At 41.5% G+C, this 27,866-nt stretch overlaps 1 protein-coding gene across 1 annotated transcript; it reads left to right on the top strand.

The window, feature by feature from the left end:
* Nucleotides 1-2,335: 2,335 nt before the first annotated feature.
* LOC100489117 (T-cell surface glycoprotein CD8 alpha chain) lies at nt 2,336-23,446 on the top strand. The gene is made up of 6 exons (XM_031895080.1): nt 2,336-2,458; nt 3,900-4,256; nt 11,356-11,457; nt 15,123-15,239; nt 19,778-19,811; nt 23,094-23,446. The coding sequence occupies exons 1-6, from the start codon at nt 2,413-2,415 to the stop codon at nt 23,140-23,142; spliced, it is 705 nt and encodes a 234-aa protein (XP_031750940.1). The 5' UTR covers nt 2,336-2,412; the 3' UTR covers nt 23,143-23,446.
* Nucleotides 23,447-27,866: the final 4,420 nt, after the last annotated feature.

The raw sequence follows: 27,866 nt of genomic DNA, 5'->3' as shown, positions 1-27,866 counted from the left end.
TCCCTGCCCTATGCTGCCTGTGTGTGCCATACTCTGCCTGCCCTATGCTGCTTGTGTGTGCCATACTCTGCCTGCCCTATGCTGCTTGTGTGTGCCATACTCTGCCTGCCCTATGCTGCTTGTGTGTGCCATACTCTGCCTGCCCTATGCTGCCTGTGTGTGCCATACCCTCCCTGCCCTATGCTGCCTGTGTGTGCCATACCCTCCCTGCCCTATGCTGCCTGTGTGTGCCATACCCTCCCTGCCCTATGCTGCCTGTGTGTGCCATACTCTGCCTGCCCTATGCTGCTTGTGTGTGCCATGCTCTGCCTGCCCTATGCTGCTTGTGTGTGCGATACTCTGCCTGCTCTAGGATGTAGTAAAACCTTAGGCCCATGACGTTGGGAAAGAATGGCTCCAAATGCCACATCCAAAGCATCAACTTCAATAATAAAGTGCAAGGTAGGGTCTGGATGAAGCAAAATGGGTGCAGAGGTAAATTATTTTTTTCTGTCTTTCAAAGGATGATTGGGCAGCTGGAGACCAAACAAAGGGTAGTGTCAGTGGGGTAATAGGAGCTGTTAAAAAAATGTTTTGGATTTCTTTAATATTGGTAGGATTTGGCCAATCAAGTATGGCTTTTACCTTATCAAAATCCATGTGAATACCTTCTGGGGAGATGGAGAACCCTAAGAAGTTAATATGAGATGCTTCAAATATGTATTTTTCTAATTTGGCATATAACCATGGAGGCCCCACCGGGGCTGCCCCCCGCACCCCCCAAGGTGCCTCCTCCGGCCGCGTCTCCCGCAGGGACCTCTGCCGACATGTACACCTAACCCCCCTCCCGCAGGAGCCCCTGTCCGACGTCTTCCCCTGAACGTGTGTATGTGAAACGCGTCGGGGAGGACATTGGAGGCCAGATGAAGCAGCAATAGGGTCGGGTCTGGGCCACTGGGGCCCACCAGGGCCAGAACATTAAGCTTGCCAAAATCTTAGCTCAGACAGTGAGGTCATGTATGTATGTATGTATGTATATCTTTATTTATAAAGCGCTACTTATGTACGCAGCGCTGTACAGTAGAATACATTAATACAAACAGGGGGTTAAAGATAATGGATAAATACACAGTATAACAATAAATACAAATAAATACAAGATACAGTTGCAATAAGTTAAGAGTCAGAGACACAAGAGGATGGAGGTCCCTGCCCCGTAGAGCTTACAATCTATATGGGAGGGGTAACTAACAGACACAAATGGGCAAATGTGATCAGGAGCTAGAGAGGATTGGCTGGTACACAAGGAGATGAATTTAACTGTTTGTTTACTGAAAAACAGATCCCAGGTTCCTAACACAAGAGCACTTAAGTTTCCCAAGGAAATTTGCCACATAATACTTGGCAGCAGAGGGCAATGCAGATGTTTCTACCATAGCTAACGAGTTGGGACGATCTATCATTATTGCAGCAGGGGAAGGCTTTCACGTTACACGTTTACTGTAGAGCTTTTAATCTACAGTATTCTTTAGGGGGTATAGGCCTCTGCCGGTACTAAAGCATAGCATAGTCCATGGTGGGACCCAAGGAACTGGGAAGGAACGATAAGTCAGATGGATGAAGAGCATCTCTGTAACTTACTTCATCTGGGGCTCTGAAGCCTGACAGATACTCAGAGTCATACAGTAAGCAATCCCCACTGAATCTCATCCAGGGCACTGCCACGGGAATGCAACGATGGGCCAACTATTCACACACACACTCAAGAATGGGCCGGTTGCCCTGGTTCTGCCATCCCTAGCCTTCACTCAGGCAAGTTCTACTGTCTGGTGTGAACCTCAAATAAAACACCATCGGATCAAAAATAAAAGCATAGTAATGCTATTAGTACATTTGTGGTTTTTGGGGGGGGGGGTTGTTATTCCAGGGGACACATGAGGGAAAGGTACATACAGTGTAACTGGAGGCTCCTCTGTAGGGTCTCTGCTTATCCTACACCAGACAGTGGGAATAAAGGGAGCAGCATTTACACTGTAGGGGCAGTTGTAGGGGCACTTGATCACTACTCAGGGGTTAAGGGTGAGAGGAAGTCAGGAAGTTAAAAGGATGACATTCAGAAGCTCCAAACTCATGATTAAACCTTCTACTTTCCACTTTATTTACATTTAATATTTTTCCAAGAGATAACACATTTAGCTATCTAACTCTATAGCATGGCGGTTACTGGTATCAGTTGGATGTATGATGTTACACCTATACACAAGCCCCCCTGCTGCAATGTAGCTGCTGAGCCACATCGTTATGATTAACTCCAAGTAAATCAGTGACATCACTTCCTTTGCAAACATCACAGACCCTCAGCCCCCCCAGAAGCCACCAACACCTTCTGTGGCTGCACTACTGAGGGGTTACAGCCTGATACTGACTTACACAATGGGACGCTTACTCGCTGCCCTATCTCTCTGTATTTGGATCACAGGTAAGTGATTTCTTATCATATGGGGTCATTAATTAGGCCAGCCTCATGCATGTCTATCTGCCTTCTTCCTTCTCCATAGCAATGTCTGCCATTGCTCTCCATAACATTGTGTCTCTGCCCTTCTTTCTCCATAGCTATATCTCCCTTCCCTTCTTTCTCCATAGCTATATCTCCCTTCCCTTCTTTCTCCATAGCTATATCTCCCTTCCCTTCTTTCTCCATAGCTATATCTCCCTTCCCTTCTTTCTCCATAGCTATATCTCCCTTCCCTTCTTTCTCCATAGCTATATCTCCCTTCCCTTCTTTCTCCATAGCTATATCTCCCTTCCCTTCTTTCTCCATAGCTATATCTCCCTTCCCTTCTTTCTCCATAGCTAAATCTCCTATCCCTTCTTTCTCTATAGCTAAATGTTCTTCCCTCTTTCTCCACAGTTATTTATCGCTACCTGTCATTCTTCATTTGTATCTCTGAGCCTCATTCCCAATAGCTATGCCCCTCTACCCCTCTTTTTACATAGCTATGCGTTTTTGTCCCTCATTCACCAAAGCTTTGTAATCTCTGACCATAATTTACCAACACTATGTAACTCTGCCCTTATTCCCCATAGCTATGTATCTCTGCCCTTATTCCCCATAGCTATGTAACTCTGCCCTTATTCCCCATAGCTATGTATCTCTGCCCCTCTTTCTCCATAGCAATGTATCTCTTCCCTTCTTTCTCCATAGCAATGTATCTCTTCCCTTCTTTCTCCATAGCAATGTATCTCTTCCCTTCTTTCTCCATAGCAATGTATCTCTTCCCTTCTTTCTCCATAGCTATGTATCTCTTCCCTTCTTTCTCCATAGCAATGTATCTCTTCCCTTCTTTCTCCATAGCAATGTATCTCTTCCCTTCTTTCTCCATAGCTATGTATCTCTTCCCTTCTTTCTCCATAGCAATGTATCTCTTCCCTTCTTTCTCCATAGCAATGTATCTCTTCCCTTCTTTCTCCATAGCAATGTATCTCTTCCCTTCTTTCTCCATAGCAATGTATCTCTTCCCTTCTTTCTCCATAGCAATGTATCTCTGCCCCTCTTTCTCCATAGCTATGTATCTCTGCCCCTCTTTCTCCATAGCCTTGCCACACTTCTCCTCTTTTTCTGTAGCTATGTATCTCTAAACCTCTTTTTCCGTAGCTATATATCTCTACGATCCTATTTTCTGAGATACAAACATTCGACATTCTTTATATGTGGCAACAAATGAATGACACTTTAACGTCAGACACTTCTGCTCCTTTTAAAACTGCAAAAGTGCCTCTTCATTATCTAATAATGTGGAAACCTTAAGTTTCTCTCGTTGGGATACAGTAGTCAATAATGTTCTTGAGTGTTTCTGTGTTTGGAAAACTAAAATGCAGGAAGAAAAACTCCTTTGCCATAATATGTGCCTCTGTTTTAGGTACAAACCCGCTGGCGCTCACAAAGACCGCAGGTTCCCTGACAAGGGGAAAGCAGGAGCCAGTAAAGCTAGACTGCAAGCCTGGGCCCACTGAGTCACTGGACAATGCCGTGTTCTGGTTCCGCCAAAGGAAAGACACAAAAACTCCAGAGTCTATTTTGTATCTCAGTTCGGTGTCCAAGCAGAAGCTCAGCGATGAAAATGCCTTTAAGCACTTTGCAGCAAAGAAAGGGGCCTTTGCATACACCCTAGATATTAACCCATTCCAGGAGAAGGATGAAGGAACCTATTACTGTATGATTAACGTGAACTCGGTCCTTTCCATCAGCCCTGGGTTACAGCTTTTCTACCCTGCTGGTACAGTACTGATCTCTACTTTTCTATATATATATATATATATATATATAACATGGCGTGAGTGGCGTGATTATAGCGCTGTTGGTTTGTATTGTGCCCCGGGGGGGGCAGGTATCTGCATGTTAAAAGTAAGGGGAACACATTCTATAGGTGGAAGCAGGGACAGTATTAGGGTGCAGTAGAGAGGGTACAGGTATAGGACCCATTATCCAGAATGCTCGGGACCAAGGATATTCCAGATAAGGGGTCTTTCCGTAATTTGGGTCTCCATACCTTAAGTCTACTAAAAAAACAATAAAACATTAATTAAACCCAGTAGGACTGATTTACATCCAATAAGTATTAATTATATCTTAGCTGGAATCAAATACAATGTTCTGTTTTATCATTACAGAGAAAAAAGGAAATACATTTTAAAAATCTGAATTATTTGATTAAAATGGAGTCTATGGGAGACAGGCTTTTTCTGTAATTCGGAGATTTCTGGATAACGGGTTTCCGGATAACGGATCCCATACCTGTATTAGCCCTGGCACCATAAAGCTCCAGCGGGCTGGTTGGGGGGAAACGTATTTAGAAATACACAGGATTCTTTTTGCTGTGATAACAGGGGGGGAAATTCTATTTTGCAGAATTTTATTTTGGAAACTAGATTTTTGGACAATAAACTCATTTTTTATTTTTACAAATGGCAATCAATGCGGATCTACAGCCCAACACTGTTTTTACACAGTGAAAAAAAAAGAAAGCAGTATTTGATTTCTGTTTTCCGACTCTAGTAACGAATGTAGCTAATACCGGTTCTGCCTCTGTTCATCAGCTTCTGCTACAGGATTAGGAACCAGCAGGGCAGAGAATATAACAGATACCTGCTTTCAGTTACATTTACAACTTATATTAAAAAGCACTGTACATGTATTATTAATGTGTACTGGTCAGAAATATATTTACTTTCATTATACAGTTTTTGGATGAAGATCCACTATGATAGATGGGCTACTGTATACAGGTATGGGATCCCTTATCCAGAAACCCATTATCCAGAAAATGATTCCCTTTTCTCTGTAATAATAAAACAGTACCTGTACTTGATCCCAACTAAGATATAATTACCCCTTATTGGGGGCAGAACAGCCCTATTGGGTTTATTTAATGGTTAAATGATCCCCTTTTCTCTGTAATAATAAAACAGTACCTGTACTTGATCCCAACTAAGATATAATTACCCCTTATTGGGGGCAGAACAGCCCTATTGGGTTTAATTTAATATTTAAATGATTTTTAGTAGATTTAAATTATGGAGATCCAAATTACAGAAAGATCCCTTATCTGGAAAACCTCAGGTCCCGAGCATTCTGGATAACAGGTCCCATACCTGTAGTAGTAATTGATTTTTTTTCTCTTATTTCCATTTCAATCTGTCCTAATTCCTGAGGTGCTTGTCTCTACTATTCATTCTCCCCCTTCTCATAGCATTTCATTCTAGAACCATGAAAGAACCATGCTGCTATCTGCAATGCATTAATATATTTTTTAAGGGCACACACATTGATATTTTTTGGTATTGTTTACTAGTTAGGCAGGCGTTAGGGTTTGCGACAGTTTCTAAAGGGCCAAATGAGAAGGAAATAGTGAAAGCGCCGTTTTAAAGCTGCGGCTCTTATTTTTTAGGGCAAATAGCAGAGTAACGGCTGTTTTAAAAAACTGGGTCACACTTCACGCCTGTAGAAATGTCACGTAAAGTTCTTACACTTTTAGGTCATGTTAAAATACAATATCTGTAACCTCCACAACTAGGTACCAGCGGGGTTCCTAAATACTGATTATATTATCCGTTCAGATCCACTTCCAGAATGTTTTCCATTTAGTTTATAGCTAAACCATATATACAAATATACAAGTTATACTCATGAAAAAATAAACTGGGTTCTGTTATTAAAATGTTATTAAAACTATTCCTGAATATGGCACAATTTACTGATATAGCCAGGTTGCCAAAACAGGCAGATCGTAGCCCAATTTGGTCACCAAAGTGGAAAGCAGGATAATTCATGGTTCCCGTCCAATAGAATTGCACTCTCAGCCTGATCTGTGTGTGAAAATAGTCAAGTCATCAGCCGGGAAATTATTAACATGACGGAAATGAACATTTCAAAGGGTTATTAACCTGATCAAGTAGACAGTGACATAACTGCTGGGCTCTATAGCAAATTATTTTAGAAAAACAGCAGATGCTGTGCTGCAAGGTTTATTCACAACATGAATAGAACCAGTGGCTCATCTAACATACAGCTGGTCCATACACGCGTTTTATTACAAATCATTTTAGGGCCTTAATACAAGATGCCCTCTTTCATAAACAAATAAACATTTCTTTTAAACTTTAGCCTAAAGCTGGCCATAGATGCACCAATATATATATGTGTGTGTATATATATATATATATATATATATACTGTATATATATTGGATCTCTTTCCTTAAATAAATTTGTTATTTTTTGTCAAGTCCTTGTGTGTGCAGCTTACTTTCTTGCTGTATATATATATATCTCAGTCTTTGCCGTGTCTGCACGCTGATGCAAAAATTCTTAGATAGCAGGGTACACAGCCAAATATATTGTATATAATTGTATAATGTAACATTTTCGTGAGACTGGCACACCCTATAAAAATTAATCGCAACTTTATTGTGAACACATTGCACAAACTTGTCCGACGTTTCGGTCCTCAATAGGACCTTTCTGAGGACTGAAACGTCGGACAAGTTTGTGCAATGTGTTCACAATAAAGTTGTGAATTTTTATAGGGTGTGCCAGTCTCATGAAAATGTATATATACAGTATATATATATATATATATATATAACATAGTAAAGGGAGGGCACTCTCCACAAAGTTGTAAAATGCCTGTGTGCCAGGTAGAAAATTGGAAATTGCAGGAAACAGAAGACTGTATGTGTGTGTAAAAAAAAATGCTGATCTTGATCTTGATGAAGATCCTGGGTGAGGACCGAAATGTTGATCCAAATAAAATGAGTAATTTTTTTTCATAACATTTCCTGATGTGCATCAGCATTTTTTTACGTATTCATATTATCTTTCTGATTTGTACCCAGGTTGTCACCCTTATATGTGTGTGCCTCAGCCCTTTTATATATATATGTGGGCTCGAATCATCATCCCGACAATTTTTATACCATGGTAATTGGTCGTTTAGTCGATCGGACAGGAAGATCAATCACTGTGAAATTTGGGCTTGAAATAAAAAAAGTATGATAACCCTTGGGCCTAGTGAGTTCTGGACTGTATGAATTCCTAGGGCTATATGTTGATATAATACACATTAAAGAATATTTCCCACATGTTACTTGGTTTATATACCAAAAAGTGACAAACAGCAGGGTTTGCAGCTGCTACAGGCTTGGAATAAAGCAGATTTTGTGGCAGACTATTACCTATATAATGTAAGGTTTATGAGCAATGGCCCTCTTTCATTTTAACTACAACAGTAGGGATGCAGGTTGGAAAGCCCCAAATGTTTTATGCCCAGTAACTACCCATCTTCTATCCCCATCTTGCACTAATGTCGCCATCTTGTTTAATTGTTGCACTATTCTGCGGGTGCCATCTTGCCCTGGTGGTGCCCCCAATGCTTTAACTTCCGTTGCTTTTGTACCCCCATCTTGTCATATGTCACATCTTGTCCAACTGTAACAATCTTATCCTGCTTCCACCATGTTGTCCTACTTTTACCATCTTGCTCATCTGTCTCCCTGTGGTTTTTGTGTAAAAAATCTTGCTATACCGTCACCATCTTGCCCCAATGTCACCATCTTGCCCTAAGCCACCTACTGTTGCCCACACCTTAACTACTGCTCTGCAGGGCCCTGAATGTATATAGAAAATATAGACAGCTCTGATTGTCAGCTGTGTGTCTCATTAGTTTTTTTGTGGTATAAAATGTCCCACCATTGGCTGGCTGGGGGTTCTTGTGAGTAATAATGCACCTCCAGGGGCTGAGTGTGAGTTCTTGGAATTTATAGCTAAACAATTGCTGGAGATGAGACAGTGAGACTTACCCGGCACAGATAATCACTTACATTTCTACTATGATACACAGAATCAGAAAGCTGCCCTTGTCTTGTAACTACAGCAGGATGAATGGTATAATAAGAACTGTATATATTATGAAGTAAAAAGGGCAATGGGGAGATGCTGCTTACAAGAAGAATAACTGCAAAAATATATCTTTTGTTTCCTTCTTATAGTTCTGGAAATTAAAATAATCTGTTGTTATTGTACATAAACCCCAGCTACCAACAACTAAGACCAGTTTCAGGAGCAGGGTTTATTAGGGGTCATTTAATGTGTAGGGAAGGGTGCAAAGTGAACACAATGGCGTAATCCATCATGTTTTTGCACTTTGCGCCCTGCTCCGTGATTAGAATTGCCGCAGGCCCCTGTACTACAAGAAGACCTACATTTACCCCATAAATACAGCACTGCCTGCAATCAACAGCACTGTATTCATAGGGGGCTGTCGGGGGGGGAAGCACATAGGCAACCCCCTCCTGTCCTTTAACTGGTGCGGCATTCAGACATTCAGATAGAAAGTGCCGCGGCCCAAAGACAGTTGATAAGGACAGAGCTGCCTTATGTGCTCTATAAGGAACAGCCAGGCCCCGGGCACAAGTATGTATGTATGTATAACTTTATTTATAAAGCGCTACATATGTTCACAGCACTGTACAGTAGAATACATTAATACAAACAGGGGTATTAAAATAGATAAATACAAAGTATTACAATAAGCACAAATAAATACAAGATACAGTTGCAAAAAGTTAAGAGTCAAAGACACAATAGGATGGAGGTCCCTGCCCCGTAGAGCTTACAATCTATATGGGAGGGTAACTTACAGACACAAATAGGCAAATATAAGTTCTGTAGGTCACAGTGGGTGACATTACAATATAATACAAGTGCTGCTTAAATGAGCCATTAGGGGCACCTAGTGCTCTTGCACTCATGTCCAGGGTCTCGTGATCACTAGTGATGAGGGATTCCCAGCGAATTTTTGCATTTCGCCATTGGCGAATTGTTTTGCGGATCTTCCGAGAAAATTCTCCGGCGAAAAATATGTCACGCGTCAAAACAGGGGGCGGTTAGCTAATTTTTCGCTGTTTCGCGACTTTTTAGGCGGGACAGATTCGCTCATCACTAGATTATCTTTAGCAAAATAACATTGCGCGGGGCCTGTAGACATCGGGACAGGAAATTTAATACAGCGTAGAATTAAACTTAATATTCAGCTAGGAGGATATATTAATCAGGGCAGGTTAGGAATAGGTTCTATATTAGGGATCCCCAACCTTTCATACCCGTGAGCCACAATTAAATGGAAAAAGTGTTGGGGAGCAACACAAGCATGAAAAAGGTTCCTGGGGGTGCAAATAAGAGCTATAATTGGCTACTTAATAACCTCTATGTGGACTGGCAGCCTACAGAAGGCTCTGTTTGGCTTTACACTGGGTTTTTATGCAATCAAAACTTGCCTCCTTACTAGAAATTCAAAAATAAGCACCTGCTTTGAGGCCACTGAGAGCAACATCCAATGGGTTGGGGAGCAACATGTTGCTCACGAGCAAATGGTTGGGGATCACTGCTCTATAGGTTATTAGAAGTTGTACCTCAGTGCAGCCACGGGGGAACCTGCAGGGAATAACCCTTTCAGAGGCTTTTTTGCTTTTTTGGAGAACTGAAAAGGGGGAAATATATCCTCCCAGAAATGATAGTAAATGTGGAAAAAGTGCTACCAGGAAAACTTTTCTTTAATTAGACTTTTTTTCCATTTTGCTGCCAATATTATGATTTTTTTCTGATCACCGGCAAAGAAATGATACTGGGTCATGGGGGTGTTTTGGAGTGTGTGGCAGCTCTAACACGATTACTGCATTCAGTAAACTGACAGCGGCGGCATAGAGACCTCTCCATGTAACAAGCTTCTGATTTACCAAAGCTCCTATATCCCTGGACCTCACTCATTGCTGAATCTTTCATTAACGGAGAGGGTGTCTGACACATAGGCCTTTAACGCCTCTCTTTCTCAAAAAAGGTTCATTTAAGTCATTAATGTAAATCACGGCCACAGTCACAGCCATAGTCAGAAGCAGACATTCTCACAGGTCCCAATCATCTACAAATAACAAATTACAGAGCATTTCTACCTAAAATAAATTTGTAATATTTAATCAGACGTACAGAACAAGGTACTTTTTCTAGTTGGGTAAAGGAGTGTACTTATTTCTGGTGTATAACTGCAAACCAGGCCTGGTGAGTGGTATCTTTCCCCTTTTGCCATAAAGTCTGAGAAGATAAGAGAATATAAAGGGATAATATAAAATATAATTATTATTATTATTATTATTAACATTTATTTATAAAGCGCCAACATATCCCGCAGCGCTGTACAATAAGTGGGTTTCATATGTTGGACATACAGAGTAACATATAAAGTAATCAATAACCATTACAAAGGTGAAGAGAGCCCTGCCCAAAAGAGCTTACAATCTACAAGGAGAAGGGGTTGAGACACAAGGTGTGGGAATGGGCATGACCAGAGTTGTGACAGGTGTGGCACAGGGTATTGCATCGTAATGTCATGTTTGATTAATTGCCCAAATCAAGGAACTGCTTAAGGAAACAATGTTTGTAGAGGTAGGTAGAATGTATGTACGGTGCCAACATAAAAAGAACAAAGATTTTATGGCTCCGGGCTGCTCTCTGATATATGCAGAGTGTGTACAGAGAACACCCAGCTCAGTCAGATCAAAGAGGTGGCATGGAAAGGGTTATTGTAGTTACTCCCACGCAAGGGAGTTACAGAGTTAACTAGACAAAAGAATACCCCAATATACATAGAGTCATGTCATAAATGCTGAGCGCAGCCAGTTGGCCAGTATCATGGCTGGAGAAATAAACCAGATTGACTTGTATTGACCTGTATGTGTCCCCAGTACAATAGGGTTACCCTATATGAAATGTTTGGGGCTCATTTGTAACTGAAATCATCCCCATGTTCTCTGTTCTCTTTTCAAGTAACAACCCCAAAGCCAGTGACCACAACGCCACCTACGACGACCACCAAAGCGCCCAACCTGGACAACAAAGATCCATGTGGCTGCAATAAGTCCAAGCCAGGTATGTTGTTGCCTGTATTGTTCTGCTCAATACTATGCACAGAAACATTCAGGTTAAGCTATTGCCCTGCTGCCCTGTAGGGCTGGTGTCCTGGGTTCAGTTCCATTCAGTACAGAGTGAGGTCACATCCTTATTTGCCAGGGGGGTTCCCCTCAGGACTCCAGTTTCTAATCACTGTCCCAAAACCTACTAGTAAGGACACTGGTTATTGCTGAAACTGCCCATAGTGTGTGTATAAGGTTTGAGCTCTAGTGGGACTAAAACTTTGTTGGGTTGTGGGTTTAATTAAGAGGATGATTGCTAACTTATAGTATATAATTACCAAAGCAAACATCCAATTAAATTTAGCAAGCTACATGGAGTAAGTAATTGCTGATAACCACCCATTACAGGAACCCCCGCTCCCTACCAATGAAATACCTGCAATACCTCAGTACCCACCTCCCCACGCTATTATTCACCTCACCGTTTCCTTCTCTGGAGGTTCCCTACTGCTTAGGTCAGCATTTCCACTCTAAAACCATAAAGCTGAAAACTTTATCAAACTAATCAATACCAGCCCTACATCCAATGGGATACAGACACACAGGAAATAACACTAAAGGTACAGTAGATGGCTGACAAGGGAAAGGAAGAGACACACTGGGAATGGGGGAGCAAGGTGACAAGGTGAGGAAGGAGAGAACAGAGGCAAAGAGAGACAGAAGCTGAGAGGATAAAGGTGGGACAAACAATATAATTTATGTCAAGAAAAAACAAACAAACAAAGACCAAGAAAATCAGGGGGGTTAGAGGAGAATGAAAGCTTGAGAATGAAACAGTATTAAACGCTTCCTTATTCCCCCCCTCCTGAAACAAATTTTGAATGTATTACCCTTTGGCCAAACTGTTTTAAAAAGACTTTGGCGCCACCTTGTCCTTTACTCCCATTGTTTCCCCTTCTGCAGCGCATTTGCCTCCGTCTGACTCCAGACTTCATAAACTAGATGAGTAGACAGGAACACTAAGGGCTCTGGCACACAGGGAGATTAGTCACCCACGACAAATCTCCCCGAAATGCCATCCCGCTGGCGAAAATGTGAATCGAATTGCCTTGAGAGGAAACTTCCGTGATTTCACTGAAACTGTGCCGCCGCGTATGCCATCCCACGGGCGATTTACATTTTCGCCGGCGGGATGGCATTTCGGGGAGATTAGTCGCTCGCGAACAGGGAGATTTGTTGCGGGCAACTAATCTCCCCGTGTGCCAGAGCCCTAAGGGGTATTATTGCCCATGCCCAGGGATCCTTAGCCATTAAGTGCGCATGAGTGTGCCCTGATTCAGCCATTTTATGGAAAAGATAAACTCACTGCAGTACTGAAAAAATGTAATGTTATTGTTACTTTATATCACTTATCTTTCTGTTCAGGCCTCTCCTATTCATATTCCAGACTCTCACTCAAACCACTGGTTGTTAGCCAGATAGCTGCGGAAATTCCAAACCGGAGAGCTTCTGAACAAAAAGCTAAATGATTAAAAAAATGATTGAAAAAAACACAAATAATAACAAAATCAAGATCAGTTGCAAATTGTCTCAAAATATCAGTATCTACATCATGCTACAAGTTAATTTAAGGTAAACAACTTTAAAGGGGGATTTTTCACACAATAGCATCCCTATAAGGTAACAATTATATATATGTTCGCTTTTATTCTTATGTATTGGATCACTTTGTAGTTTAATAGCCAACAAAAAAGCACCTTGTTCTGATGCTGAGGATGTTAAACCTCACAGGAAATCAACTGTGGCGCCGGGTGCTTTCTCGCTGGGTGTGATGGTTTATAGAGTAATATTAGGCGCTGTGGGTCACACACAGTCTGTTATCTCACATCTTGGTGTTCTCCGCTCTTTGATTCTATATTTATATTTCATGCTTCATGGTGTGCCTTAAAGGCTGCGTGGTTAGATTCCACTCAGCCCGACATAATATAAAGGCTGTTGGTATAACAGAATATTACAGCAGTTTCATATTTGCTGCTATTTTATGTATAACCTGGCTGGTTTATACTACATCACTGGAATATATGGGATATAAATGAATATACAGCCTCTATGTGGCTGCACTGGGACCCGGTAGAGCCCCATACATGCATATTTTTATTTTACATTTTTTATGTAACATTTAAACACAATTATAATTTTTGCAATCATTTATTATTTAAGCTCCTGTGGTTTGGGGGTAGTGGTAGGGTCAGAATCTAGCTGTATCTGCCCCTCACATGCTGATTGGCTGAATGATGGCTCTTTATTCCAGCCCACAATGGAATTGCCCTTTCATCTGCAAATGTTTAAGACCTGATTGGTTGGCTTATATTAATACTGCAGTAGGCTAAGGTATTTTGTTATCAAGGAACATACTGGGGCAAACTTCATGGAAATTCCAGTAAAAACTTGATTGCATTTTACTTGTTAACATTTTTTTTTTTCACGATCTCAGAAGGATTTAGGTGTCGAGATATATTTTTCTTAAAGAAATTTACAGAGAAAAGCCCTTGATCGAGATTAAAAAACCACAAATGAGATTTTGTCAGGACTCTCGTAGCATAGTAGTTACTTGAAAATGAATATGTTTGTCTGATTGTATCTAACTTTCCTAAGAACCAGCCGACCACCTGAATTGAAGCCCCTTTGTCTTGCAAAGTGCAACTGCTCATTTCCTCAGTACATGAACCCCCCCCCCCCCCAATGGTTTACTCCTGATATATAACACCACTGTACCAAAACTCCCATCTATGTGGTACAGTTATCCTTGTCTATAGTTGGAATTGCTCTAAAGAACTTGGCTAAGGCTAAGAAAGCCTGCAATGGGATTCTGGGATTGAAGTCCCAAAGCCTTTCAGAGAATCTGTGCACCATCCTCTATGGAAGGCAGAGTGAGTTCATAATGGAACAAGGTGAGGGAGAGGTTGCATTACACTGTGAGCCTAAGGGGGTGGGGACTGGTCCCTGTTACAGACAGACTATTGTTGTTTCCTTTCAATCTGTTGAATAAGTTATATCTGTGTAAAAACACATTTATATGCATATATACATGTATATCTAGAAGTTCAGATAATGTGTTTGCACCTTTTCTGCATAAGTCCAACTAAATGAGCTCATGTAAAAAAAAGGGGGCAAATTTAGGGTCGGACTGGCAGGTGCAGGACTCACCGGGGCTGTCGCCTCAGGGGTCCTTCAGGTGCCCCCACCGGCTGTGTCTCCCGCACCCCCACTGAGCCTCCCTTACCCCCCGCAGAGCCTCCCTAACCCTCCACATGGTCCATCACCCGACGTCCTCCCCTGAGTGGGCATAAGTTTTACACGTCAGGGGAGGAACGGTCGGCCGGGGGAGTGCCGGCAAGGCTCAGGGCTAGGCTGCCAGGGCCCACTGGGTTTTTTCCCGGTGTCCTGCCGGCCCAGTCCAACCCTGAGCACATTTTCTCTTTAAGGCATGGATACAGTCCATAGTGCCATTGTTTTCCTTAGGTCAGAATGAAACCTTAAGATTGCAGAATTTAATAAATATAATAATAAAAAATATATATATAAATAAAGCAATAATGTGTGTTTAAAGGGTGCCTAATACTTTGTGGAGGGTAATTCCATATCCGCTACTGACACTTGTCCACATTTTTCCCGGTGCAGATTCTGTGCCAATCGACTTGGGAATCCAGTGTAACATATATATCTGGGGCTCTCTGGCAGCACTGTGCTCTCTTCTGCTAATCGCCCTACTGACAACGTCCATATTGCTCTGTAAAAGTAAGTGACCAGCTGCCATTCTACTGTACTAATCCTGCTCTTTATCTTTATACCGATATTTGATTATTATTGTAATGCAGGTGAGGAAGGTTTTACAATTTATTATTTTATTTTTTTTATAACATTTATGATTTTTTTCTGCCCTTATAATAATGACGACAGTCAACTCCTGTAATTTTTATTTCTAATAAGGGGCTCTTGCTTATGAACCTGTCCGACCTATGTGCCTCTAATGGCACTATTCCTGAATCCCTCCGTAGGGAAAACTCCCCCACTCTCTTTAAGAAAAAGCTCAGCTGTTACCTTCTGGGGCACTAAAACATTATTTTGCCTAGTCCTGCGCTTAAGGGCAAATGCCCATACCTGGTGCACCCTTACCTTCCAGTTTGTGCCTGTATGTTACCCAACCACTTAGATTGTAAGCTCTACGGGGCAGGGACCTCCTTCCTACTGTGTCTCATACCACATGGCACTTATTCCCTGTGCATTTATATATATTTATTGTATTTATTTATTATATCACTTGTCCTCCCTGTGTGTAATTGTGTATATTGTAAGATTGTACAGTGCTGCGTACCCTTGTGGCACTTTATAAATAAAGTTATACATACATACATGTTTGTGAGCAGGCAATGTGACACCATGAGTGCATCAACACTAATAATAAGAAGGCTGTGTAGCAAAAGGGACAGATATTTACGGCACTGCTGATAACAGGGATGGCACAATGTCATAGACTTTAAATGGGGACCCTTCGAAGGTACATTGGTACATTGCTAGTACTGGCAGTGCCAATGTCAGGTTAAAAGTGATTCAGGCAAATCTGAAGTAAAACCACAATTTTACATCCTCTGATTTTATATTTTCCTTTTTTTTTTGGTCCCACCAGTTTATAACGTATTTCAATGGGTCCTTTTTCTGATTTTACATAATGTTTTCCTAGATTTTACACCAAAATTTGTCCTGATGTTCACAAAGAATGTCTGTTCTGTGTGAATGTTATTATTATTATTGAAATAAAGAGGTTTAAAATACTAACCAAGTGAAGCTTTTGTCATGGTTGTGTCTGTAAAGTAAATTCCAATTAGTCAGCACCCAATAAAGTCACTAATCACTAATTGCTTAAGGTTGTGCGTCAGAGAGGTCTAGCCCCCCCCCCCCCCCCCCCATATTGTAACATTAATGCTGCCCTGCTTAATCCTTGTCATTGACACAGAAATATTGTTTTTTAATACTGACCCCTGTGCTTATACCCTTTGAGTACCTAAAGAATAACTTGCTTTAACACATTTCTCTGATTTTACATTGTCCCCGGATTTCACACAATTTTTTCCTGGTCCCCTGAAAAACATAAAAATGGGGTTCTACACTATTTATTTTTTCAAATAATCTGTAAGAAATTCTGTAATTATCACTTTATTCTCTTTTCGGAAAAGTTAATTGTGTTTATACTGTAGATACCCTCAATTTGTTAAAGTCACAGCTATTGACTCATTTCTGTGGTTCAGAATTACGGAAAGGCCATCTCCCATATAACCAAATAATTCTAATTTTTAGGAATAATTCTTCCATTCCTTTTTCTCTGTAATAATAAAACAGAACATTGTACTTGATCCCAACTAAGATATAATTACCCCTTATTGGGGGCAGAACAGCCCTATTGGGTTTATTTAATGGTTAAATGATTCCCTTTTCTCTGTAATAATAAAACAGTACCTGTACTTGATCCCAACTAAGATATAATTACCCCTTATTGGGGCAGAACAGCCCTATTGGGTTTATTTCATGGTTAAATGATTCCCTTTTCTCTGTAATAATAAAACAGTACCTGTACTTGATCCCAACTAAGATATAATTACCCCTTATTGGGGCAGAACAGCCCTATTGGGTTTATTTAATGGTTAAATGATTCCCTTTTCTCTGTAATAATAAAACAGTACCTGTACTTGATCCCAACTAAGATATAATTACCCCTTATTGGGGCAGAACAGCCCTATTGGGTTTATTTAATGGTTAAATGATTCCCTTTTCTCTGTAATAATAAAACAGTACCTGTACTTGATCCCAACTAAGATATAATTACCCCTTATTGGGGGCAGAACAGCCCTATTGGGTTTATTTAATGGTTAAATGATTCCCTTTTCTCTGTAATAATAAAACAGTACCTGTACTTGATCCCAACTAAGATATAATTACCCCTTATTGGGGGCAGAATAGCCCTATTGGGTTTATTTCATGGTTAAATGATTCCCTTTTTCTCTGTAATAATAAAACAGTACCTGTACTTGATCCCAACTAAGATATAATTACCCCTTATTGGGGGGCAGAACAATCCTATTGGGTTTATTTCCTGTTTAAATGATTTTTAGTAGACTTAAGGTATGGAGATCCAAATTATGGAAAGATCTCTTATATGGAAAACCCCAGGTCCCAAGCATTATGGATAACAGATCCCATAACTGTAATACAGTATAAATCAATATAGTGCGCTATAAATTACGCAAGCAATAGGCACTGCACTTCTGATGGTTTTTCATGTTAAAAAAACAATTTTTTCGCTGTTTATTCTGTGACAGATTCAAAAGTAAAAATACGCTATCTAAAAGCTGTTGAGGTCAGGTAGAAGTCAATGGCAGCCGTCCTTTTTAATTGGCTGATCTTTCTTTGCTTTGTGGTTTTAGAAGTTTTTCTGTTTTTTTGACTCTTTAATTTGTGCAACAAAAAAAGAACATTTTTTTTAAAGGGTATCTGTTACCCAGACATAAAAAGCTGTCAACATTAAATCCAAATTCTGTTTTTAATAAAATCATCCATACCTGTTATAAATGTATTTAAAAATCTGAGCTGTCAATCATATATTGATTGCTCCGCCTCTATGCCTCTATTCCACATTATAATGTAGAATATACTGTACATACATGTCCGTCTTTATAAATCCCACCTTGTTAAATCATGAGAATGCCGTGAATGGTGTAAGTCAATATGGTTCCCTACACGGGCCCAGTCTAGGCCTCTGTGATTCTGAATTGGGATTTTTCATATGAAACTGATGTTAGTCATTTACAAGGGCATTTGTCCTTAGCAACAGCATCTGTAGGGCCCCTTGGGGTTCTTCCAAGTAAAGTACCCCCATTCTTATAGGAGATGTATAGCATCAATTACCCTCCCCCAATATTATAGGGAATTATGAATAATATATTGTGCTGGATAATTATCATTATCTTTAAAAAAGGCCCCTTTATTGGAGCTTCCTATAGATCCTCTCTGGTCCCTGTGTTTTTAAATGAGGGGAATAGCCAATCACAGCCCTGCAGTCACACAAGCAAAGACAGGCTTCGGCTCCCTATCAGGGAACTTCTGATTGGTTCCTAAGTGTTTTCATGCTTGTCAGTTCTCTAGGTAGTCAGTGATCTTGTTAAACCTACCCTAATACCTGTTTAACAAAGAAAAGCCAAACCTTATGTAGGTTAAACTTGCCCTTTACGATCATGTTCTTGGGGGTTTTCAGGGAGAGCTCCGTTACACCCTGATATAATGTTACAGAACTGAAGCAATTCTTGGCTGCGGTGAAGTTCTTTGATGATATCCTTTCTCCAATGCGTATACATATGAGTAGATAATATCTGAGGTTTCGCACAAGAAGATTCTTATCTATGTGCAGTTAGATCTCTAGCCCCAGAATATGCAATGGCACATATAGCTCAGGGGTTGTAATGTTAACAAACTCCAATATTCTTGTAAGATGATTTATCCAACTGTGACACAGGCTTTTTTATAACATACATGCCAAGGTGTATATACTGTATACAGTATATATCCATCTGTGTGTCTACATTCAATCCCACTGTACCACCTTTACTGAATGAACCTGCACATTTGTACAGTATATACCGTATATATATTTATTTATTTTCTTTCTTTTTTCCATTGATCTAAATGGTGTAGCACTTTATTTCTGGTGCTGAAACAAACAGAGGCAGAATTATTCAGATCAAAAATATGAGCTTTCAATCATTTATTGCCTGCCCTGCCTTAATGCCTCAGGCATAGAGGTGGGGCAGGCAATTACTTTCGCTTCCCATTTAGCACTTCCTAGACGCTACTGCACTCCTTCCATTCCTCCTCCCATCATAGTGTATAACTGTGTAGCCTGTACCTGGGCATCAGGTCCCCCATTCTGGCGCATACACAATTTTGCCTGCCTGCTATGATTATTAATTCTAACACTGGAAAAAAAAGGAAAAGCAATTGAAATTTATATAGCGTAAGTAAAAACATGATAGAAAAGAATTTGCAAACATTGCTTTTATATGTGCCAAGAAGTTATTAATGTTTTTGAAACTGACTCTTTCAAGTCACCATAAACTCCATCAAGATTTGAAAGTGGCCACAGATCAATCCAGCCATTACAACAGGGTCTGAGGCCGACCCAGTAGTGTTTCTTTAGTTTAACTTACCCATATAATAATCTAATAGTATTGTGATATTTGTTATTATGGATATATGTCTGCACTAAATGTGGCTCATATGTATTTCAGGAGGAAGGCCAAGACGCTGCCGGTGTAAGCATGCGTAAGTACCCACATATTCAGCCCCACTACAGCCCAATGTATTAGGGTCATTCACACATATTCACTGATTCACTAATCACTAATACTTGTTGTACCTGCTAAACTTAACTGCAAAAGTTCTGAGAACAAAAACTGTAAATATATAAAAAAGTCCATGTTGCCCCCGCCCCTAGAAGTAATATGAATAAGCCATAAATTACTCATAGCTATACCAGCTTATCACACAGGATATGAATAGCAAGAGGGTCAGGAAATGGAAAGAGTAGCCCAGCAGGGCCACAGAATGCAAACCAGCCTGGGATACACAACTGAAGGTGCCCATACACGGGCTGATTCTAGCTGCCGATATGGGTCCCTTAGACCGATTTGCCGGCTAATCGGCCCATGTATGGGCACTACCGACAGGCCTGCCTGACTGATATCTGGCCTGAAATCGGGCAGATCTCAATCGGGCAGGTTAAAAAAACTAGTTGGATCGGGGGCCGCATCGGCTTTAGGGGCATTTCCTGATGGTAAATTTTAGTTTGCCGAGGAAAAGGATACATCATTTTTTTCTCAGGACAAGCTGAGCTTTGTATTTGTTTCAAAATTTTTGTAAAGTTCCACTTCTGCTACAAGATTTCAGGGTCTAAATATCTTATTCATGGGAGGAAGTGAATCAAGGGCCAACCCCCTGTACTGCTCTGCCACCGCACTACTTCTTTATCCCCCCACTGAATACTGGTCGACAGCAGATGAATAGAGGCCTAACAAGACCAGGGACCACCAGATTTTTCCCAAGTGCCCTGTTGGGTCAGTCCAACTTTGAATTCACAGTAGCCCAATATCCCATTTAGGTTGCCAGTATGTATGTGCTGCTTGCTGATCACCAAGATGGCGGCTGGGAACACAAGCGACACAGCTAAAGGCGATGGTCAATGCTGCATGGACATAGTATGGGGAATAGATAAGTTGGGCCAAGTGTCAGTAAAGAGGGGGCATTGCTGCTAAAACTAAGAATTTGCCTGGGAGGTTTTACTCTTCATTAAATAAAGATCTATACAATATATTCACTCAAAACATTATCATTGCCTCATACATTAAGCTAGAACTAGCATCATAACGTAAATGTGAGCTAAAAACGTTTATATACAAGATTGTATAAATTACACTTTTTGTTTCAACTAGGGATGCACCGAATCCACTTTTTTGGATTTGGCTGAACCCCCGAACCTTTTGAAAAGGATTCGTCCGAATACCGAACCGAATCTAAATCCTAATTTAAATGTGCTAATTAGATTTTGGAAGGGTTAAATTTGGGGAAAATGGGTAAAAGTTCTGTGTTTATGTGACAAAAAGTCACGTGATTTTTAGGATTCGGATTTGGTTCGGCCAGAGGCATGGATTCAGCTGAATCCGAATCCTGTTGAAAAACCCCAAATCCCTGACCGAATCCTGGATTTGGTGCATCCCTAGTTTAATCAGTGTTTTACTTGTTTATAAAATGTTAATGAGGCTTTTTGCACCCATTGTTCTAGGGTGAGACAGGAACTTGTCCCCTGACAATACGCAGCTAATCAACTAGATAGGTACTCTGCGCTCAGCCTTCCAGACCTCATGCATCAAACCCCCAGCGATAGAGCCGCACTCTCAGCCAATGTTCAGTCAAAAAATATATGTAGGGGGGAGCACGAGACAAAGTGCAAAATTGCTTCAAAAAAGTGCTTTTATTTTTATGCCATACACAACATGTTTCGGGCCCCTTTCATGGCCTTTATTACTTGGGCATGAAAGGGGTCCGAAACATGTTGTGTATGGCATAAAAATAAAAGCACTTTTTTGAAGCAATTTTGCAGTTTGTCTCATGCTCCCCCCTACATATATTTTATGACTGAACAATAGGCGGCTAATCCCCATTAATACGTTAATAAGCCCACAGTGCCCCTATACGAGGTGTGAACTGAAGACTGGGTGAAACAAAGCAAAACAGATGGGGGGAAAATGTTGTTTGAATGTCGTTTTAAAGACAAATTCACAAAAGTGTCTGTAAACTGCTTCTCTTTCACCAAAAACTAAAAAGTGTCGGTTAAATCAGAAATGTAGGTGGATTTCTGTTTGTGAATATGGAGAAAGTGTTTTATACCAGTTTTACCACAGATTTTACTCCAAAAAGGGCTTTATCCACTGCTGTGAATTCCCCTGGTCTCTTCCTTTGTTCACAGTCAAACAGCACAAAATTCAAATACAAAAATAAACACGGTGCCAGCCTGAATGTCACACAATACAGTATACATTTAGTGCCAATGCCAAGTAAACTAATTCCTGGTATGGATTTAACAAAAAGTATATTTTCCAAAACAAGCACAATAATATGGACTGAACAAACAATATATATTACTTAAAGTTAAACGGTAATGATGCTTAGGGTAATAAATGTTACTAATACTTCTACTAATAATAATAATAATGTTAAAATGGTAAGGGTAATACAACCTGGCTTCCTGTAGAGCCCAGCTACAGCATAGAGAACCTGCAGAAGCCTAGGCCCTAGCCGTATGAACAGGCTATATTAAATAAGGGACTAAGGGGTATGTTTACTACACCCTACCCACAGCTTTGTATAGAGGTAAATATCACAATGCTGTTGCATGTAGGTGACTGTTCAAATCTTGTTGCTGATTGGTTGCTATGGGCAACATCACCGGAGATATTTACATCTTAGTAAACACGCCCCTAAGTTTGCCACCTTTCTGACTAAATTTTACTGGCAGCTAGGGGGTGGGCACAAAGGGGCAGACTAATGACATCAATTGGGCGGAGTAATAACGTGCCGACGGCCTGAGGGAGGGATAAGGAGCAAATCCAGGAGGAAATAAAGTTATTGTCACATTGGGGCAGATCAGGGGTGGGCCTGGGACCAAGTTTACAAATTTACCGACAACATTGCCGAAAAATTTGTAACACCACCCCCAGACCCACGTTTCAGGCCCCTGTAGGGTCCTCCATAGTTACACCACTGCTCTGTATGTTCAAACGACCTTTAGGAATATGGCAGACAATGCTGTGGGTAGGTCAGCCTGATCCAACCTGTAGTCAAGAGCTTTCACAATTAAAAAGCTGGTTGTGGATTTTTTAATGAACATTATGATGGTAATGACGTTCTGATGATGCTACAGGTTAATTCAGCCTGGAGACAACTGTTATATAATGTTATTGTATGTTTATTCTGTAAGGAAGAAATTCCTTGTACCTGCCCTATACTCGCTTATTATGGCTCAGTCAGACTTCTCATGTTTGTTTCCAGGCCCGTGGCCGAGAGGAACAACAAGCCAAAGCCACCTGCCCGATACTAATACAAGCCAAGGAGCCGGCCTGCTGCTGCTGAGAGTGATATCAGGCCCATAATAAACCAGCCTGTGTGTGTACCAGCTTTGTGCATTGGGCTCAGACTCTGAATGTGACGCCAATGTAAGGGCCCGGGTATCACGGCTGCCTTATGTTTGCTCTCCTTTTCCAACAGACATGGATAGTGTGAAGAACAAGCATTTGCCATCTCATTATACCAGTGGTGTAACAATAAGGCAGCAGCCCCCCCACAAGAAAATATTTAGATGGGCCCAGCACATCAGCAAACTCTCCCCACCCTCTTCCACTGCTGGCCACTCACATCATAACTATATATATATATATATATATATATATCAGACCACACCACCAGACCGCAGGGTCTGCTGTACATTAGTGGGGGAGGAGGGACTGGTCATGTCGGGCCCTCTCAAAAGATTTTTCTGCAGGGGGGCCTGGCGCGACCAAGTTACGCTGCTCTATAGTTACTACTGCCATATACTGTATTATGCCACTGCATTATATGTTTAAAAAAAAGGAATATAAGGATATGTGTGCCAATAATGTGCCTTACTCTGTTTTAATTTAAATTTCCCTAAAACACAACAAAAAAAGATCTGTCTGCTTTCTCAGGTTGCTCAGGCCAGAAGGTACAGGCGGCCAAGGCAAAGGGGCCCACTTGCCCAACCCCAGCCCCCTCTCACTTGCCACCAAATCCTGCGACCCCCAGCCATGTTCGCTTACCCACTCTGCTCAATACAGCGCTGGCTGTGCAGTACTCACAGGGCCAGAGTCACAGTAGGGAGCAAAGGCATGTATCTAAGGCTTCCCCACATTCGCACCCCAAGGATATGCATCTGCTGCCTATCCCCAGACTAGGTCTTGCATTGTAGGATTCCAACCAACCTCCATTTTGTGGGTGGGCATCCGCTTGGTAGATCTGATAAGGGACAGTAGGGCAGAACTGTGATTTCCTATCCACACTTCCTACTGAGCTACTGGAGAATGAGCCCCCACTGATATCTATAGAGAGCTGTAAATAACGGTGGAGGTATATATAGAATTATTTATCAGTGCCTACACAATGAGGGTGATTTTAGCAAATACTCTATATCTCCCCTTTAATATCTTCATCCTTTTACTACAGCTACATCCCCTCCACTCTGGCATAGTAACCACACTTATGTTGTTGGAATTGATCCTTTGGGAACCACCTAGTCAATCACTTACAGAGCAGAAAAAAGATATATATTCCATTATAAAGCCTGCATGTTGAACGTGTATACAAACATGCCCATAAAGCACTTGTAAAAACCAGTATAATACATAATGATAACTTTTTTTCTAACATAATTTAACATAAGATCACTTAGAATACAGAGCTTTCAAAATCTTTCTTAGCACTTAGCACTTGAAGAAGTTGTAAATACAGTAGTGTAAGGCATTGTGCACTGTATATCATGTACCTATATATATATATTGTATATGCTGTAAAAGTAGCTTTAATAATGGTGACTTTTTCCATTTTATAAAACTGGATGTGTGCTGGTTTCTCCCAGTGCCTCTATGTGTGTCTGTCTCTTCTCCTAGTGCCTCTCTGTCCTCTCTGTGTGTCTGTCTCTTCTCCTAGTGCCTTTCTGTGTGTCTGTCTCCTCTCCTAATGCCTCTCTGTGTGTCTGTCTCTTCTCCTAGTGCCTTTCTGTGTGTCTGTCTCCTCTCCTAATGCCTCTATGTGTGTCTGTCTCTTCTCCTAGTGCCTCTCTGTTTGTCTGTCTCTTCTCCTAGTGCCTCTCTGTGTGTCTGTCTCCTCTCCTAGTGCCTCTATGTGTGTCTGTCTCTTCTCCTAGTGCCTCTCTGTGTGCCTGTCTCCTCTCCTAGTGCCTCTATGTGTGTCTGTCTCTTCTCCTAGTGCCTCTCTGTGTGTCTGTCTCTTCTCCTAGTGCCTCTCTGTTTGTCTGTCTCTTCTCCTAGTGCCTCTCTGTGTGTCTGTCTCCTCTCCTAGTGCCTCTATGTGTGTCTGTCTCTTCTCCTAGTGCCTCTCTGTGTGCCTGTCTCCTCTCCTAGTGCCTCTATGTGTGTCTGTCTCTTCTCCTAGTGCCTCTCTGTGTGTCTGTCTCTTCTCCTAGTGCCTCTCTGTGTGTCTGTCTCTTCTCCTAGTGCCTCTCTGTGTGTCTGATTCTTCTCCTAGTGCCTCTCTGTGTGCCTGTCTCCTCTCATAGTGCCTCTATGTGTGTCTGTCTCTTCTCCTAGTGCCTCTATGTGTGTCTGTCTCTTCTCCTAGTGCCTCTCTGTGTGTCTGATTCTCCTCCTAGTGCCTCTGTGTGTGTCTGTCTCTTCTCCTAGTGCCTCTATGTGTGTCTGTCTCTTCTCCTAGTGCCTCTCTGCGTGTCTGATTCTCCTCCTAGTGCCTCTCTGCGTGTCTGTCTCTTCTCCTAGTGCCTCTCTGTGTGTCTGTCTCTTCTCCTAGTGCCTCTCTGTGTGTCTGTCTCTTCTCCTAGTGCCTCTATGTGTGTCTGTCTCTTCTCCTAGTGCCTCTCTGTGTGTCTGATTCTTCTCCTAGTGCCTCTCTGTGTGTCTGTCTCTTCTCCTAGTGCCTCTCTGTGTGTCTGTCTCTTCTCCTAGTGCCTCTCTGTGTGTCTGATTCTTCTCCTAGTGCCTCTATGTGTGTCTGTCTCTTCTCCTAGTGCCTCTATGTGTGTCTGTCTCTTCTCCTAGTGCCTCTCTGTGTGTCTGATTCTCCTCCTAGTGCCTCTGTGTGTGTCTGTCTCTTCTCCTAGTGCCTCTCTGTGTGTCTGTCTCTTCTCCTAGTGCCTCTATGTGTGTCTGTCTCTTCTCCTAGTGCCTCTCTGTGTGTCTGATTCTCCTCCTAGTGCCTTTGCGCAAGTCTGATCAGAATATGATCAGAATATGAGACAAAACATAAAAACAGGCAATATGGTGGATTTGGAGTGCTTGTTTTTATGTTTTGTAAAGTTTTCTATGCTTAGAACAGGCTTCAGTCATGAGAGTAATATATGGTGGACTGGCTGTACCTTCATATGCATTTCAAATTAAAGCCTTTTTATGATTGGTGAAACGATTAACTTGTGTGCTTTGATTAGTGGGACCACCTTTAAATATCTTGTGATTGCTGTTACATCTTTGCCTATGGTTAAGTGTCTGTGAACACGAAACGCGTAAGGCGGTACTCCAATAAACGTACTTTTTAATTAAGAATTCTGTCTGAAGATTTTTTTCATTATTTCCATGGCTTAAAATTAAATGTGCCCAATGCCTTTAAAATGATCTTATATCATGTATTTAAGGTAGGTTTTATTTCTGAATACATATCCCAAGCTCAAACACAAGCCCCAGTATGGTTATATCTATTCAGCCCATGATAATCAGTATTTACCAGTATCTCTACTTGGAGTCAGGAAGGAATTTTTTCCCCTCTGCAGCAAAGTAGAGAGGCTTCGGATGGCTTTTTTGCCTTCCTCTGGATCAGCTAGCAGTTAGGCAGGTTATATATAGGCATTATGGTTGAATGTGATGGACGTGTGTCTTTTTTCAACCTAACTTACTATGTTACTATGTTACCACAGGGCACATTAGCCTCAATACTTCTTCCCCCAAACCCTGGCAAGAAACCAGCCTCTCATTGGGCAAGACTGACGGATAAGTCCCTGGTTTTAATGTTTCTTTATCCAAATGTACTAGGGACCTGCTGCAAACCTCTGTGTAGATGCCCCCTTGCACAAACATATAATACAGTATAATGCCCATCAGTCATGGTGCCACTGGGCCCTGGATACAGTTCCGGCTTCGCCTGTCATTAGCTCCCTGCTGGCTTTGTCCCTTACAGCTACTTCAGTTCAGGGATGAGATCTCCCACGGTATTTTGGGGTTGCACTGAGGCTGCCATATTTGCAAGATATTGAGGTTACCGGCCCCCCTTCCTGCCCCCAGCAGCTGGAACATGACAGGGGAAGGAGTATGTGAAGCGTTTGATAAAACTCAGAATAGACAGAGTAAAAGAGGCCAACGATCTGCTTGAGAAGAAAGGCACCACGTTACCAACACAGGTCTCTGTATCTAAATATACAGTATGGGAGAGGGGGGCTGTACAATATGAGATAGAGTGAAACTTTTACAGTTGCGGTTGGAAAAATAAAGATGTGGCCGGGTTTGTGTAACAGTTTGCTATGGGTTTGTGATGTGCCACAGAGTTGTGCCATTAGCAGTTATGAGTTGGTGCAGCAGGGTGGCAGCTCTGGCAATGGCTGCTTTCAGAATAGGGCAGACATTGGGCTTGGGCCCCAGCAGCACCCGATTCAGAATGGAAGGCAGAAAGGACTAAGCAGTGGCAAGCACAACTGTTTGGAAGTGCAAAGAATGTATTTTGACACAAGTACCTTTAATAAATGGGATTTAATGTGCAACTGTGGGGGAAAGTGAAGGAGTGTAACTGCTCTAAATGCCCCCTCGGATATATTATTATTAATGGCTATAGTTAACTGTAATCACTTGTTTCACTGATGCAATGCCTGAAGTCTGACCAGGGCAGTATCTGTATGTTCTCCCTGTGCCTGCATGAGGTTCCCTCTCACACACCAAAACCAAAGCTTCTGTGTGTGTGTGATAAGGATTTAGATGGTGAGCTCCACCGGGGCAGAGACTGACGCGAATATAATATAATTACCGCTAAGTACTTCAGAATATAATGGAAAAGGAGAATAATATGCTCCCCAAC

The sequence above is a fragment of the Xenopus tropicalis genome, chromosome 1 (assembly GCF_000004195.4).
Source record: "Xenopus tropicalis strain Nigerian chromosome 1, UCB_Xtro_10.0, whole genome shotgun sequence".
Classification (NCBI taxonomy): domain Eukaryota; kingdom Metazoa; phylum Chordata; class Amphibia; order Anura; family Pipidae; genus Xenopus; species Xenopus tropicalis.
Note: the sequence above shows the minus strand (reverse complement) of the source record. Positions and strands in the feature narration are given on the sequence as shown.